Here is a 16,162-nt window from a genome sequence, read left to right as displayed (position 1 = left end):
CTTTTCCTGTTGCTTTGACAGTGTGGCGCAGTGGTGTCTGGGTACTCATGGGGACTGGGAGGGGGGTCCCATGGGACACGGGAGCCCATGGGACACGCCGCCCTCCCTGACGCTCCTCTCAGCTGGGAGCACGACACAAGCCTGATGATGGGAGTTATTCTCCTGCAAAAGCTGGTGAGCAGCAATTCCTGTCACATAGGCAGGAAGGCTGCTGTGTTGGTGCAAACGCACACAATAACCTGTTTTCCAAGGGCAGGCTCACCCCAGCACCCTGCAGAGGTTGCTCCAGAGCTGTCTGTGAGCAGGGACCTGAGGGCAGCAAAATGCAAACTCATCCTGAATGGCTTCTACCTAAAATACATCAACTACAGAGCACTCCTGTCAAAATTGCTCTTAGTCAGGCTACTAATGACATGGCATTCACAAGGATAGGACACATGCCCAGTTTCAAAGACCCTTTCCCCTAAGGCACCCATTTGCTAAGGGCTCTATGCTGGAAATAGCTAAGGACTTTAATGGGAATCTCTGGAGGACTGTGCACGTTCAGGATTTGAAGCTGTCGAGACACACAAGATAAAACACGATTTTAAATATATGTTTCAGCTCAGCTATGACGTTAAGACAGCAGTCCTGTAAAACTGCCAGCAAAATCATTGGCAATCCCAATGAAATTATGTTAAGCATGGTAACTTCTTTGTAATTGGTTTATCTCAGTGTGTGCCTCGAACAAGGGGCTTTTTTATTCTTTAAGAAAAAATAACCCTGATGTTTGATTTCATTCAAATGAATTCGTATTGCTGGGTAAGGAGAAACATAGGGTGTGTTTGCAGGTGGATGTGTCTTTGTTTAAGAATTTAAGCAATTATTTTTAAAACATTGCTGACTCTGCCTATACAAACTCCTGCTTCTTCACAATAAAGAAATTGCAGCGGGCAAGAGGAGCTCCCATACTGAAAAATTTTTCAATTTGACTGCCAAGTCCTCTTACCTTTCCTGTTCTTCCGTATAGCAAAGGGTGTATTCAATCAGTCATTGTCATAGCAACCCTTTTTTGGGTGGTCTTGTCTCTTTCTGGGAGATAAATCTTTCGTTGAAAAAATAGTAAATGGGCAGATTTCAAAATTTGTGGAGGGGAATTAGTCACCCAAATTCCACTGGCATTCAGCATGTCTGTCTTTTGAAAACTTCTCACTAGTCTCACCTCTCTGGTTATGGAAATGCCTTCTCAGGATAGGTTTTTCTGGGAGGTTGGTTTGGGGGGGGAGCGCTTTGGAGTTGGGTTTTTTTTCTTGACAAAGTAGTTTCAAACCGTTGTCCTAATATACTTGTTAAGTCTAATGAGGATGACTAATATGTCATTTAATCAGAGATTTCCATGTCTTCTGGGATTCTAGGCAGAGCTGGATTCTAGGGCAGCCTTTGAGCAGGAGACATTTGTATTTCCCTTCTCCTTGCCCCATGTATGAATTTTACCTCCTTCGCTTTTCCTTCCCTCACAGTCAGCAGCGAGAAAATTTGTACCTGCATTCACACTAACCACTATACTAATGCAGGATAACTCAAATTAGGGGGTAAACGTGTAAAGCCTGATGCAGATCCAGGTTACTAGGGAGCTGGAATATTTTTATGTTGAGGTTGTCTGGGGTGAAATCCTTCCTTTTCCAAACCTGGCCATTTGACTATATTTTCTCTCATTTTAGGGGAGCACCTGCGAATCTGCCCACAAGGCTACACCTGCTGCACCAGCGAGATGGAGGAGAACTTTGCAAACAAAAGCCGAAGTGAATTTGAAGCCATGATGAAAGAGGCTGGTCGCTCTGTGCAGACAACCCTAACAGCGCAGCACAGAAGCTTTGACAGTAAGTAAAACCTGCTTGGTTCACCCCTGCTCAGGATCCAGCCACTGCTTAACTTTTCAAGCACTGTTCCAGACAGGGATTCGTGTTCGACACGTCTTCCTCTGCATCTTGCTCCATAGTTTGCATGAAATGTTGACCTTCAGTAGGAATTGTACCTCTGGCAGCGTTTTTGCAAGACCAAGTCATTTTGAGAACTCCATTTCAGTGAAACCATTGAAGGAGGCTGGCAGGCACTTGTACCAACAAATTGTGTACCTTGGCACCCACACAGCTTTTACAAGCATGGCGTAATCTGGTCTTACCGCAGCAGCATAACATTTGAGGTAGTGATGTAAAACTTGGCACTGTGCCTTGAGCTTTAACTTGAAGATTATGGTAAAGGTGACTAGATAGCCCTCGGTAGGTGAGGAGGGTTTATGGAGGCATGGATTTTTCTTGTCCTTTCCATATAGATTGCAAATGAAAAGGAGGTTAGTTCACATTAGACGCTTATAACTTTAAGCTTCATATAACATCAGAAAATGTTGTACAGCAGTGAAGGTCTTAGAAACTGTGGTGCGTAAGGTGTTGTGGACAAACATGCTCTCAAAACTACAGTATCCCTCCTAACGTGCTAAGCAAAGGCTAAGGATGGCTCTCTCATATTGTTCCCTGAAGAATCCATTTTGCAGTGCATAGTAAGCCTCAAGGTCTGAAGGCCACTGGAAATAAATGGTTTATTGGCAAAAATGAGATGACCTATGATTCAGAAACCGTATCCATTATCAGATTTTGAAGAAGGTCAGACATTTAGAATCACAGTCCTCCTAACTTTATCAACGGTCATCATATGGAGTTATCATGAAAAGGCGTTGGGGAAAGAAGCTATAATAGCCAGAAAGGTGGAACTGGCAATTTCAAGCAGTAAATAATAGATCTAAAGAAATAAGCCTGACCTTCAGTGAGCTGATAACCAAGATTAAGTGCTTTTACACTAAATAGAAAGAAAAGGCAGTGCATCTCTGCAAAATGCATTGTAACTGTGTGGCCAGGGTTGACCACAGCAAAGGCATTCCTTTAAAAGCTCAAAATTAATTGATTTTCACCTGCCTTAAAAAGTGATAACCAGGATTTTCAAAAGATCCTTACAATGCTGGTTGCTCAGACTGATGTCTGGATGGGACCTGGTGTAGCTGCCGCTGAGTGCGCTCGCTGACCTCTGAAATCCAGCCCTTTGCAGGGGTTAATGCAGAACATCCACCCGCCTTGGAACCCTCTCCCTCCACTGCCTATGGCAGCATTGGCTGATATATCTGCTCTTTATTTTTGCCACAGACACTTAAAGGAACATAGTTCTACGTCTGTCCTGTAAGAGAGTGCAAAATTTGATGGAAGCTTTAAGGATTATATTGACGAGCAGAAATTGCCTAGTGAAGAACTGGTTTAGTATGAATGTGATGTTTTGGTGGATTGATAATAACAACAGCAGCAATAAGAATAATAGTAAGCAAAACCAAACATATGAAAGGGGGATGCTTGTGTTGAGATACCAATTAGAGCTGTAAGGGCTTTCGTTTTTAGGGGGCTTTTTGTTTTTGTTCCCCAGCATTTTACAAAAATAGAGCTTTATTTCTGTGGTGCATACCCGAGTTTCTTTTAAGCATCAAACAAAGTAAGTGTTCAATAAGCCAAACAGACCATAATGCACAGGTCATTGGTGTTTTGTAGTGGGAATAACCTCACTTGAGCCCACAAGGCCAAGAAGATGTCTCCTGCTCCTGTTATGCCTTTTTAGTTTACTTAACTACCCTTGCAATCAATATAGAGTTTATAGTTTATGCAAGACATGATTTAAAAAAAAAAACCATCATATTGCATCTTAGTTTCAAGCATGACTTTACCTAGAAGCAGTATTATTATTTTTTTTTTTAGCTACTGCATAAATAATTTAGAATTGAGGGAGTTCTGGTGATGGGGCAATGGAATCACCTCAGCTCCTGAAACAATGCCATAGAAACCACCCTATCTTCCAGTTAATGTTATTAATCTCTCAGTTAACAAGACTTTTTGCGGTAGTGCTGTTTAGAGCTGTTCAATAAAGGAGTTTTTTAATGTCAGGTTGATGAATTCTAGTCTTTCTGGCACCGGATGCCTGGTTTTGCTGGATTTCCTTAGCAGCAGCTTAGAGTGCAGGTTTTGGGGTTGCAGAGGTATCGATGCACAGCTTGTCTTCATATTAACAATTTCTTTTGGTCTTAGGAGGACATAGTGGGGGAGACTGCACTGGATGGGGATGTCCAACACTTTCTCGTAGTATTTACAGCCTGGAGATCAGATTATTCATATATTCTCTGCTAGCAGGTGTGGCACATTGAACTTCAGGCCTGGAGCTGTCTTTTTTAGATTCATCACAGCAAATCTTGCTTCTGTAATCTCACCGCTGATCATAGCAATAATCTCTACTTTTAAATTGCCCTGAAGCTCCAGCTAGAAAATAGCAAGTCTATAGCAATCTGCCTCTGAAGTAATATTCTCCATGCTAGTGTTCAACATTTTGCTTTGGAGAATAATTCATCCTTGCAGGCTGTGGCCTGTAAAGCCCTAAATTGTCAGAGCGCCTCTACTCTGAGCTACAGCTTTATCCCGTTGCAAGGAATTATAATCTGTTTGTTTTAGTCTCACTGGCTGCTTTTGGGGCAAACACTGTGTGGCCAAGAGCAGAGCGTCCTTTATCTCATATAAAGTATTTTTAGAGAAAATATATGCATGAGATACAGATGACATACAATAGGTATAGCCATATATTCAAAAGTGATCTATATGGAATAGGATCCTATGGTTTGAGCGCTCTCTCTGCATAACAGAGGACACATGCCTTCTGGGATGCCCTTCCTCCAGGATCTGCCAGGGCTAAATTTAAAGTTTAACAGCCTACAGTATTGCTTAGCTGCTTACTAGTGCATTTTTTGTTTTGCTTTAATTTACTGTAGTTAGCAGGATTTGGGGGCATCAGATTGAAGCTACACATGTGATCGTTGGCTTGCTGTTAATCTTTTAGCTGCAAAGGTAGTATTTTGCTCTACAACCGATTGGTTTTAATTTAAAAAAGGAAAAAAAAAAAAAGCACAGACTATGAGTGATGGGAGCATATGCTTTTGATAAGTCAGTGTTAAGGAGGACGTTGAAGTCAGAGTAGCGGTATTTCATTAGCAGGATTATATGCACAAATTCTTTGTTAATTCTGATGTCCCAGGGCTCTTGGGCAGGCAGGGAAGGGGGTGTGCACAGCCTGTGGCAGGGACCTGCTGGAGGCTGCTAGGTTGGTTTTGGTCAGAGTTTATTTGCCTGGAAAACTGCACGTACCCCATACTCTAAAAGAAAAAAGTGAATAATAAAAATTAAAACAAGATCGGGAGTCTTGGAGGGAGCTGGGACGGTCTCTGTTGAGACTGGTACTAAATATTGTTTTAAAGATGCTACCAACATTATACGTGCCTCAGAGATTTTAATTGCAGAATGTGCTTGTTTTCAAACTGGTATCATCTCAGTGGAGGGGAAATTTTCAGTATCTGTTACTGTAAAATGAAATACTTTGGCAAGGAACTTTGTTCAAGTAGATGATTTCAAGAAACTGATGAGAGCTGCCTGTTGCCCCCTCTGCCGGCTGCAGAACAGGAATTAGCCAGTAAAGTGCTTTGGTTCTTGAATTGTACTGACAAGTTATAAACATCGGGCGGTTTGGGGGAGATTCCTTGGGAAAATGAGCTTTTTTTTGCATACCACACAACTGTATGTCAGTGTTGCACAAAACCATGGGACTTTCAAACTCCTGTCCTTCCCAATGAAACTTGTGCCTCCAAAATCTGTTACAAAGATGAGCCTGGAAAAACCTCTGGACCATGCAGGAAAGGCCAGAGGAGTGATTTGTGGTGCCTGGTCGGAGAAGTCACGTTCAGAGCCAGTGCAGCCTGAGGTGGCAGCACGGGTTGGGGATGCATGGCTGGCAGAGGGGGTGGAAAGAGGGAGCAAGAGCAAGTGGTGCTTAGACTGACAGTCAGGGGCTGCAAGCAGCAAGGAACAAGGCTGTTTTTCTAGTCTTGATGAAAGCTCACTTGTTGAGAGTCTAATCCTTGTCTGTCTCTCTTCTCCCTTTTTCCCCTCTTAAATCACTTTTTAATAATACTGCAATGTTGTGCCAATCTTTCCTTCCCAATCATTTTGGTACACTTAGCAAGTGCTCCCTGTGTGACTGCTGACCTTTAGCTGTGAGCCAGGAAATCTGTCCTTTCAGAATTGTTTCATGTTTTCAGGAAATATCAACAAGCCGAACCAAAAATCTTGGCTTTTATTCCATACTGCACAGTCTAAAAATGATTTGTAGCTCTCATAAATTCTGGGATTTTTAAGCTGTGGCAGTCAAATGCAGATTAAAAATTATGTATTTTATAGGTGGCTGCTCATTGGAAAGTTGATGCCATGTAAAAGCTTTCCTAATGTCCAATGTTGGTAGCCGGAAATTGCATATGCTGAAACACAGACCATGCAGATAATCAACATTATTTGAGAGTTAGTTTTAGACAGTTACATATTTCTTATGAAGATGGATCATTGTTTTAAATGTTACAAAGTGGGGAATGTCCTAGAAGCTGTTACACACTGATGGTTAAAATTTTATTAGAGATTTCTAAAGGCCCCTTGTTTAAAATTCAGCCAAATGTGTCTTTGTCAGAGGAACTGACTTATTTAACCCACAGTACCTAGGGTTTCAGCCCCTAAAAGGACAGTTTGGGGAGAGAGGCATATATACATATATTTATTTACATATACTGTGGATGCTTAAGGAAGCTGATCAGGAGGCTGTGGACTAAGCCCAGCAGGCAGAGCTCTGTCCTACCCCGCTGTCTTTAAACCTGGACTACAAAATCCAGATCTGAATCTGTATTTTGCAGGTATTTTCTCAGCTGATGATAACATGAACCAAGCCCTGCCATCCTGAAATTTTAAGGTGTCCGAATTTGGTGGCCCACGCACCAAAAGATGTGTTCTGGGAGATGTGGGACTACTCTGTGCAGAAAATGATTGACACAAGACTGAAGCAATGATTATCTGGGCCATGGAGACTGCAGTGCCTGTGTCCCCAAATTCGTTGCCCCAACACAACTGCTCCACACTTCCAGCGTCCTGCTGCCACCACTCTCAGCTGTGCGTGTTTCATGGAGGCATCATGTGGTTTGAGTTTGGTGAGGTGCTGTCTAAAAGATACTGTGTTTATGTAGAAACAGGAAAGAAATCTTCCAGGGGCTGGTTATGCTTCAAAACAAGGAAATGCTGCTGTGTTTTGAAATAAATTCCTTTGTTTCAAAGGTTGTGCAAAGTAGCACTTCTGGAGTCAGTGGTGTCCCTCTGGCAGTCCCAGCCTGTGCTTGGTGAGCTGGCTGCCTCCCGCCGCCCCTGGCATCGGCACCAGCTGCTCCCTAGGGCCAAGTGTTTGAGTTTGGACTTGAAATGTATTGCTTTGGATCCAGAAGCCCCTAATTAGCCAGGAATGCTCTTTTTTGTGGTAACTCCCCATGCCGGGGCTCTGCCCCTGAAATTGTGGTGTGTGGCCTCAGTTGGTGGCCTTGGCCATGGGCTCAGCTCTGCGGGAGAGCACTGACCTCCCAGGTATCCTCGGGCAGATGGGAGGCAGCAGCGGGCTCAGCCATCCCTCCGGGTGCGTGGTGGGGACATCGGGATGACTTCCATGGCTCGCCTGGTGTTTGCCTTTCCAAATACCAGTCTTGTATTGGCCTTCTGCTGGCCTCATAACTGAACATCTAGTATCAAGCAGTGCCTGTGCACAGGCATCTTTTCCAAACTGAAAAGTATAAACGGACCTAAAACACTTCAGCCCCCAAAAAAGCTAGTAGAGTCAGGGAAATTGAGGAAGAGGGGGGAATTAAGGGGAGGAAGGTGTTTGAGATAAGCAGGAAGCTTAACGATCGTTTTTCCTAGTGAGATGATGAAGAAACAGGAGGGAAAGAAACCTGAGAGTCAATTGCTTTTGCTAAATAAGTGTTCATCACCTGCACTGCATTTGTCTGACGTGCTGGGGGTATCCTGTTTGGCAAAATTGCGCTACTCAAAGCACCATTAATTGTTTTGTGCCCCCTCCTGCATGGTGCTTGGGCAGCATCATTCAGAAGAAGCCCAGTTGTCCCCCAGCTTTGCCTCTGGGATGCATTATCAAAAGTACTTATAAGAGGGGCTATCAAAGATGATTTATTTGGCTCCCCTGGACTTCCTTCCCTTAGGGTTGGTTTGGGGACGAGACAGAAAGAGAGAGAACATCCTTTAACCTGGAATAAAAAAGCAGGGTCCCAGGTGGATCCAGGACAGAGAAACAAATAAGGGGGAGGCCTCCTTAGGAAGAAGGCATCAGGCACCCATGCTCACCTCCTTCCTTGTTTTCCCCAAGGAGCCACCTTAAGAAAACCCCAGCACAAGGCAGGATTGGTGCTAGTCCGGCTGTCACTCCCCTGCAGTCATGCTCCACAGAAAGAAGATGCTTTCATGTGTGGTGCTGAGCATCTCGTTTGGTATTTATGGTTTCCTGGAATGGGGTGCGGCATCTACCGAGGCGCATTCCTGGGCTCGGCAAGATTAATCCTGACAGGTAGCTGCCTCGGGGAAGCAAATGCTTAGGCTCACCTGTAACAGCTCCAGCACCTGGAGTTTTCTCTCCCCTTACAGGCATTTCTCTTCGCATTTAATCTGCAAGGCTCCGTTGTGTGCTGCAGGGTATATTGCAATGTACGTGCAGCACTTTGCTTAACAGATGGTATAGGCACCGTATTCTCTTTTATAGAAAGAAAAGAGGACAAAACAAGGCAGTGGCAGTGGCTGGGATGAGAGCACTACACTGGAGTGCCTCCTGCAAGGGCTCACACACCCCAAGAGATGAGCTGCTTCATCCCTGCAGAAGTCAGATTAGGTAGAAAAGATAGATCAGGCATCTCGGTTTCAGCAGCTGTCACCATGTTTTGTCACATACTCAAAAAAAGCTGCCTCTGAGTGCTCAGAGAACAGTGAAATGTGCATCTGCTTGGGGACATAAAAGAAAGTGCCTGCTCTTCCAAGATACTGGATGCCACAGGCATATTTTGTAAGAAATTAGTGATGTCCAGATAGTCATTTCAGAAGAAAGTGTCAGCAGAGTTTGTTTTAATGTTCAGGAATCAATGCATGAATCTCTTCGAAAACCTCTGATTTCACAGAGTAAGCAGCCAAGCAGCCAAACCTCTATTACAAGCACTGGAGGTTGCTTTCAGTGACTGAAGAAGCATAACACCCAGATGGCCGGATGGAGGTCAGAGCAGTGAAACTGGAGATGAACAGCTGAGGTTTTTCTGCATGGCTCTACAGAAGAGCCCATGTCTTGAACCAGTTTACGCTCAGCCATCTTCCAGCTGGTTTACTGGTTTCCACATGAAGCAGTTTTCACCCTTCAGGTCTCTGATGCTCAATGTTTCTCATGAGAGGAAAATACTAGGATTTCCTGGGCTACTCTTATTGCAAAGAAATGCAGGTGCTCTGAATCAATTCTTGAGTTGGTAATTCCCCCCAAGTTTGGCATTTGCCAAGAGTCATGTCTCTGTTCCTAGCCAGGTGCTGTGGTAATTTGGGAGCATCAAGGGCTCCAGTGGCAAGGTGCTGTCCCCGCTTACAGATTGGCATGCACAATAAGCTTGAAAATACACTACTGAAATATGTGGCATGTCCTGACATAGGAGGTTGTGTTATTTTGAGTAGTCCAAGATATCTGTTCTCATTTGAGATGATGGAAGTACTTTGTTCTCTCTCACCAGAAATGCTTGCAGCAAACTGTTGATTCTGCTTTATTAGTTATTGGCACTGAAGTAGCACATCCATTGAGCCAAGAAGCTTCTTGTTACTGTAATGCACTGCAGGGCATCCTGCCTGTCTGTGACTCCACCTGTGGTCCAAGGACTTTGTTTAAAAACAAAAAACAAAACAAATAAACAAAAAACAGTTTTGGGTGAGTGGACTATGGAGAGAAGAGATGAGCGGAAGGTCATACGATAGGTTTGTGCTAGAGGTGGGAACAGAGCTCAAGTCCCTTGGCTTTGGGTAAGGTGTAGGAGTACCAGAAGTCCCTCTAGTTCATAAAATGCAGCGATCCTCTTCTGGACGAGAGCAAAAGACATCATGTCATTCCACGTCTTACAGGGTTTATCAACCAAGACCTTTCCGTACATTTATTCTCAGCATCCCCCAACCTAAGAGGGAATAGGCACTGGCTCGAAATGCTCCTTGCATCATTGGTACGAGTGGTTTTTTTGTGTAAGGCCCTTTCAAAGTGGAAGTAATGATCAAAATCATGAGGGAGCTCTGCAAACAACTTGTATAAATGGGGGCAAGGGTATAACAGAGTTTTTTGGCATCTGGTAACCTGTGTGATTAGGGGAGTTGGGCTGATTTTTAGAGTGTAGCATGAGTACCAGCGGTACCAATGGGAGCTTGAAGGTGCTGTGTGCCTATGAAAACTGGGCTGAGAATTGATCTATCTACAGGGGGAGTCAAAAATAATCCCTCTTTGCGGTAGAAAAAGCGAGGCTGAATGCCTTCGCTGAGGAACATCATCTTTGTAATTGCTATGGCTGCTTAAGGATACTTCACTTCTCCCTCCCCTTTCCTATTCTCATTTAATTTCTTCCCTTCAGACCAACACAGCTTCTTGCATTTGAAAGCACAGTTAACATGGTGTAATATGTGCGGAGTTTTTTCCAGTGCCTCACTTCCCTTCCAGGCTATTTCAGGGTATTTTGATTCTATTTCTTGTATTTTCTGAAATTAGCCAGGTTAGAGGGAAAGAAAATGCTCATTTTACCCAGCAGTTCATAGCTACTTCTGAAGAAACTGGGTAGTGTTAAGTCATTCTCATTAAACCTGCAGATTTGGCCAAGACACCAATGAGCTGGGTTTGTTTCACTGTAAAGAGAGATAGAAATCAGAAAACCCAGCTTCCGTAGGACCTGATGCTGCAAAACGTGAGTCCAGCGTCAGGTGCTTTGAGTCAGTGGAGCCAGGGGTAAGATACACTATGAATTTTACTTCAAATTGCCATCTTTAGGAGAGGATGTAAAAATGATAGTTTCATCGAGGGCCTTTAAAGATTTCTCTTTAGTAATATTCCTTCTAATCCACTGCTATCCCAACAGGATCTGTCCTTTGCAGAAAGTTGCTCCGCATTGTTCAGTGATGATTCATGCTGACCAAGCGGGTCACGACCAAGGGGGTAACATCAGCGCACGCTTCACCCGAAGGCCAGCATGAAGGCAGCCCATACAAAAGCCCTGGTAGAAAAACAGTGAGGCTGCATTCATTAGTAGAGAAAAGAAATAAGGATTCATTTTTTTTCTCCGAAGCACCTTTTTATCAATTACCTAGCTTTATTTTTGCATGGAATGCTGGAACTCTTGTCTCCATTTGTCATAGCTACATCTCCAAGAGGGATGCATACATTTCCACGTTGATCGCCACACCTGCTGCTTAAAACACAACAACCATAATCCCTTTCCCTGGCTCAACCTGCGAGAGCTGCCAAAAGATAGTCTGAAACAAAATTAAACAAAACAGGAAAAATTACCACAGAGAGCCATGAAAATTGCTTGGATTTTCATTCTTACACAAAGAATGAGGGCTGTGATATTTTTCAAAGCAGTACAGTCAAGAGCATGAATTCATTGAAACTCAGTGGCTTGGAGATGCTGATTAAGAGAGAGGATGAAATATATAAAGAAATATATATATATGTAGTGTATATGTAGATAGGTATCTGTATTTCAGTTGAAATGGGGCAAGCCCCAATTTTAGGAATTGCTGTATTCTTTATAGGTGTTACTGGGAAGGAATATTATAGTATATGTACATGTCAAGAGCTTGTTAATTTGACTTGGGAATGCCACAAATATCTAGTTAAATGTAAATGCTAGATTGTGGTCTCTAGCTGTTCTTAAACAGAAATGAAGCCCCAAATGAAGGAGAAATCAGATACAAAAAGAGGAGCAGCTTCAGTGTAAAAACTGGGGGCTTCAATCTTTTATTTTTCATTTCCAGTAGTGTTTTGCAAGTAATGCACTGCTGAGCACCCCAGTGCTGACTGTCTCTGCTCTGCTGGTTCCCAAGGTGCATGGCAATGATAAAAATAAATAAACAAACCCAACACCCCCCCCAACCACCCTCCCCAAAAGGCCAAGACAGCTGCAAGCTGGGGATCAGACTGTCAGTTAATCAAGGCTCGGGCAAATAATGTTTGTTACAATTTAAGATTAGTTTGGAGTCTAGATTCAGCTTTTAACACACTGGAGATAATTGAGCAGCTTCCTACAGCCCCAGCAGTATAGCGATTCACTTGTAGAATGCAACCTCTGTTTTAATGCTGCTAAAAATGAATAAATTGGTCCTCACGGGCTAATGAATGCCAATAAAAGTATTGCACGGCAGCATGTAGTAAACTCGTTGTGGAGGAAATGGCTGGAATTTACTTTCCTGAGAGCAGGATTTCGGCTTTCTTCTGGTGCGCCCGTCCATGCCTGCGGCTCTGCTCCTGCCCTCCCGGTCATTAGGAAAAGCAAGGGCTTAGCTGGAAATATCCAAGAATAACACATAGCCATAATTTGTTAGCTTTGTGCTTTATTTGTGACATCTGAGGGCAGAAGTAGAGCATCCTGTTTGTCTTGGTTCACTGTAAATCAAGGCCTTGTCTGTATCTTTGCTCTCCAATTTTGGCTCCCAATTAATAACAGTGGAGAGGTAGCATTCCTTCTCCAACGCTCACCGCTTTGGCTGGCATCAAGAGCCCTGGAGCACCGACTGATCCTCCTCCTTCACACTTTCAAGTGAATAGGAAGGCTACGCAGTTGGGTGTACCCATGATGAAAACAGCCAGTATTTTAAATGTCGGGCATGTGTTTGCTGCAGCTCAAAAAAATCATGGCTATTTCAAACCTGAATTTTGTCCAGCTTGAGGAGCTCTTTGAAAGGAATATAATTGTTCTTGTTTCTGCAGGATTTGGCGTCTTCTGCTTTTTGTGTCTGTAGCGGCAGTTTTTAGTCAGGTTGGAGAAGACATGGTTGAACTAAGCCAGGCCAGCTGTCCTCTTCCCCCCTAGCCATATCGAGCTCCCTGCAGGTCACGGTGAAGCCCAGCCCAGTAGCACATTTGCCTTCCTGCTAGTGCCCAACCTGTCACCATCGGGTCCCTGAACTGGGGTACACAGTTTAGCTTCTGTTTGACCATGTCTGCTGTATGAAACAGATAAACATAAAATATTTTCATTTTTGCGTAGTCCATCACAAAAAAGCAAGAAGGCGAAAGACTAGAACTGAGATTTCTTGTGCAGTCTTAATTTGTGCCTCCCTCTCTGGCACAAATAAACTATTGATATTCAGTCTTTAATGATGTGATCCTAGACTATTTTTTTTTCTCACAGGCCCCTTGCCTCTTGTAGGGCATATGATAGATGATGTCTGCTGAATCATCATCATTCGTTGGGCAGCGTGGTGCATTATTTACTGTACAGCAGCCAAATCCTGCACTCAGTACGTAATTATTAATTTCCTCATAGGCTAATTATATATTGTATCATAATGCACATGCATCAGGGAGCTGAATTAAGGTTTCACCAGCAACTTGAATTTTTTCCTTTACCTAAGTATGGGGATGTTTAGCTTTGCAATTATAAGACAGGCTTGACTGTAGTCTTTACAAATCTAACATAAGGCCCCACTTTCACCCCAGAGATTCTGGTTTGTGGCATCAAATTGGCAGCAGCCAGTTCGGGAGCCCAGTGCTCCAGCAGCCCCCTTCCCCACTTTGTGGGGTGGCTGGATGCGTGCCGCTGGCCCAGGAGGTGTGAGGGAGCTGCGGCCCCGAGCGGAGGGCCAGCCTGCCTCCCTCCCCGTGATCACCACCCGCTCCAGGGTGCTGCAGCCCAACAGCTTCTGGGGGAAAAAGAAAAGCAAAGGCAGCTAGCTGGTCCTGTTGTAAATCACTGACTCCTTTCCTTAATCTCAGCCTTAGAAACAGTTAACGTGTTTGGCTGATCTTCTTCCCCAAAATTTATCTTAAAGCAGATCCCCAGCATGGAAGATTTGTATAAGATGTGTAAGGTAAGTTTGCTGTGAGGTTTATAATTACAGCAGCAGAGTAGTCTAGGAGCTTTTCAGTCTGCTCATCAGAAATTTGCATCAAGTATGATTAGTTAAGTGAAATCTTTAAAGACCTCTTTATTTGATTACCCCTTTTTTGTTGTTGTCTAAAAGAGAGAAAATGACATATTTAGACAAGCTTTAGAGAGGGATGATCTTTTTATTATATGTCGGTGTTTGGCACAGTGTGGTTGAGAGCTTCCAGCACTATAATAACAGTTATAATAAATGTGCGTTGCCAGTGAAATTGTATTTTTGTACTTCAGACATCACAGGTGAACTGATACAGACTCAAGCTGTTACCTAAGAAAAAAAAAAAAAGGTTTTCTTTGTTACTGCCTTTAAACTACGATAAGCATTTCTGTTGGAGAACGAACAAGTGCTTTTTTGCATTTTTAAAGTTAATGCACAGAAAGTCTTCAGTTGATTAGCAGAGGTCCTGCGTAGGATGGCTGTTTCATTACCAAGAGTTTAAGTGAGCTATAAATATATTTTATGTCCTTGTACAAGTTCAGAGTACCATGAAATACAATTAAAAGATTCTGGGCACTGCATGCATAGGAGCAACATAGGAAATAAACATTTGACCTTTCTTACCTTTGGTCACCAGTAAGCAATTGCTCTCTATGCTTCCTGCCTACATTACTTACTGTTTTGGCTTAAATACAAGAGGAAAATGCCTACTGAGAATGCTGAGTGAACATTCACAATTCAATAGTTCTTCCGTCTGGATTTTTCTCTTCTCTTGAAGGTGCAGTGGAAAATGCCAAGCTATTAAGAAGCTAACAATTACATTTAACTATGTGGGCCAGCTTCGGCTATGAACGAGAAAGAGATTTGAAGTCTATTGTTATTTCCTTTTATTTCTGAAAACAAAACAAGAAATGCTAATCGAGACATTTTATACAGCTGAAGCACAGTGTGTCTGAAGCAGTTCGTTTTATTCCTAGCCAAGAAAAACACCTTACATGTATCATACCGGAGCAGGATCTACCTGTGGATTAATATCCCTGAAGATTTACTGGGAAGCTGACTCACTGAAGAGCCTTTTCTGTAAAACTGAGCCAAGTTTTGACACTGAATAAGTTGATGTAACTGGGTTAGGACATGGCCCAATGATTTTCAGGTTTGCACTGGGGAATAAAGCTGTGACAGAATATATCATTCTGAAAGAAACCCAGAAAATTAAATACACAGTAACAAATATAAAATTTTGTCTCTCGGGGCCAAAGGAAATAGAACAAGCCCTTGTCTGCTGTGTGTAAAACAGGGAAAGAAACCATTGGTCAGCAGAGCTAACGGAAATGAGTTTACAAGATCCGATTATCTGTTATTTGAGTCTGTAGTTACTGAGCTCAGAGAGTGAGCTTGTAGGGCTCACAGCCCTCTCCTTAAGATAGCTGTATGCCGCAGTTTTCTCTAAGCTCTTTGGGGTCATTTTCTTGACTCGTTCTGGGTGCTGGTGGGGCTGCCTGTGCAGCCTCAGAGCTGGGAACTATTTGGTCAGCGATGCTAAGATCAGTAATGCTCCTGGAGGAGCTGGAAGTATCCGCAGCAGCAGTTTGGGACACTTTTGCTGGAGGTGTTCACAGTAGAGGGTCGATAGGCACTTGCCTCATGCATCTTCAAAGGGAAGGGAGGAGGTAGCTAGCATGAAATGTGAAATACTCGCTTGCTGTAAACATAGACTCACTGCCCAGATAACAGCTGCCTCGGGAGTGTGCCCGGGTGAACCGAGGGTGGAATATGAGTCACCCAAGAAATCATCTCATCAAACCCAACTGCTGAGTAAACAGCAATAGCAGAAATATAGCTGTGGGAATAAATATCTTTATTAGACCAGGGGTAAGCATTGTGACAAGATTTACTAAAGAAGGGATACGTGTGAGGCCATTAAGTGACTGCAGTGCCAGAGGACAGTGATCCTGGTAGCCACTGCTCTTGTTTCAGCATGGGAGCTGGTGGGGCACAGGGATCAGGAGGAAGCACATGCCTCATACTGCACTGAAGGGCATGGCCAGGCATCCCTGTTGGTGGGGTTTGACTTCTCCCTGCAACAGACAGAGATTAGCACCACCAAAAAAAGGCTGTTGAAACAAACTGGCCTGTCC

General features: G+C 43.5%; 1 protein-coding gene across 1 annotated transcript in view; it reads left to right on the top strand.

Moving 5' to 3' along the window:
- Window positions 1–1,696: 1,696 nt before the first annotated feature.
- GPC1 (glypican 1) overlaps window positions 1,697–16,162 on the top strand; it is a gene marked incomplete at its 5' end in the record, with an annotated part of 110,988 nt that continues 96,522 nt past the window's right edge. The window contains one exon of the mRNA XM_009335229.1: window positions 1,697–1,859. Within this exon, the coding sequence (XP_009333504.1) occupies window positions 1,697–1,859 (163 nt within the window). The remainder of the gene's footprint in view (window positions 1,860–16,162) is intronic.

This window comes from Pygoscelis adeliae, unplaced genomic scaffold (assembly GCF_000699105.1).
Source record: "Pygoscelis adeliae isolate BGI_AS28 unplaced genomic scaffold, ASM69910v1 Scaffold21, whole genome shotgun sequence".
Taxonomy (NCBI): Eukaryota; Metazoa; Chordata; class Aves; order Sphenisciformes; family Spheniscidae; genus Pygoscelis; species Pygoscelis adeliae.
Note: the sequence above shows the minus strand (reverse complement) of the source record. Positions and strands in the feature narration are given on the sequence as shown.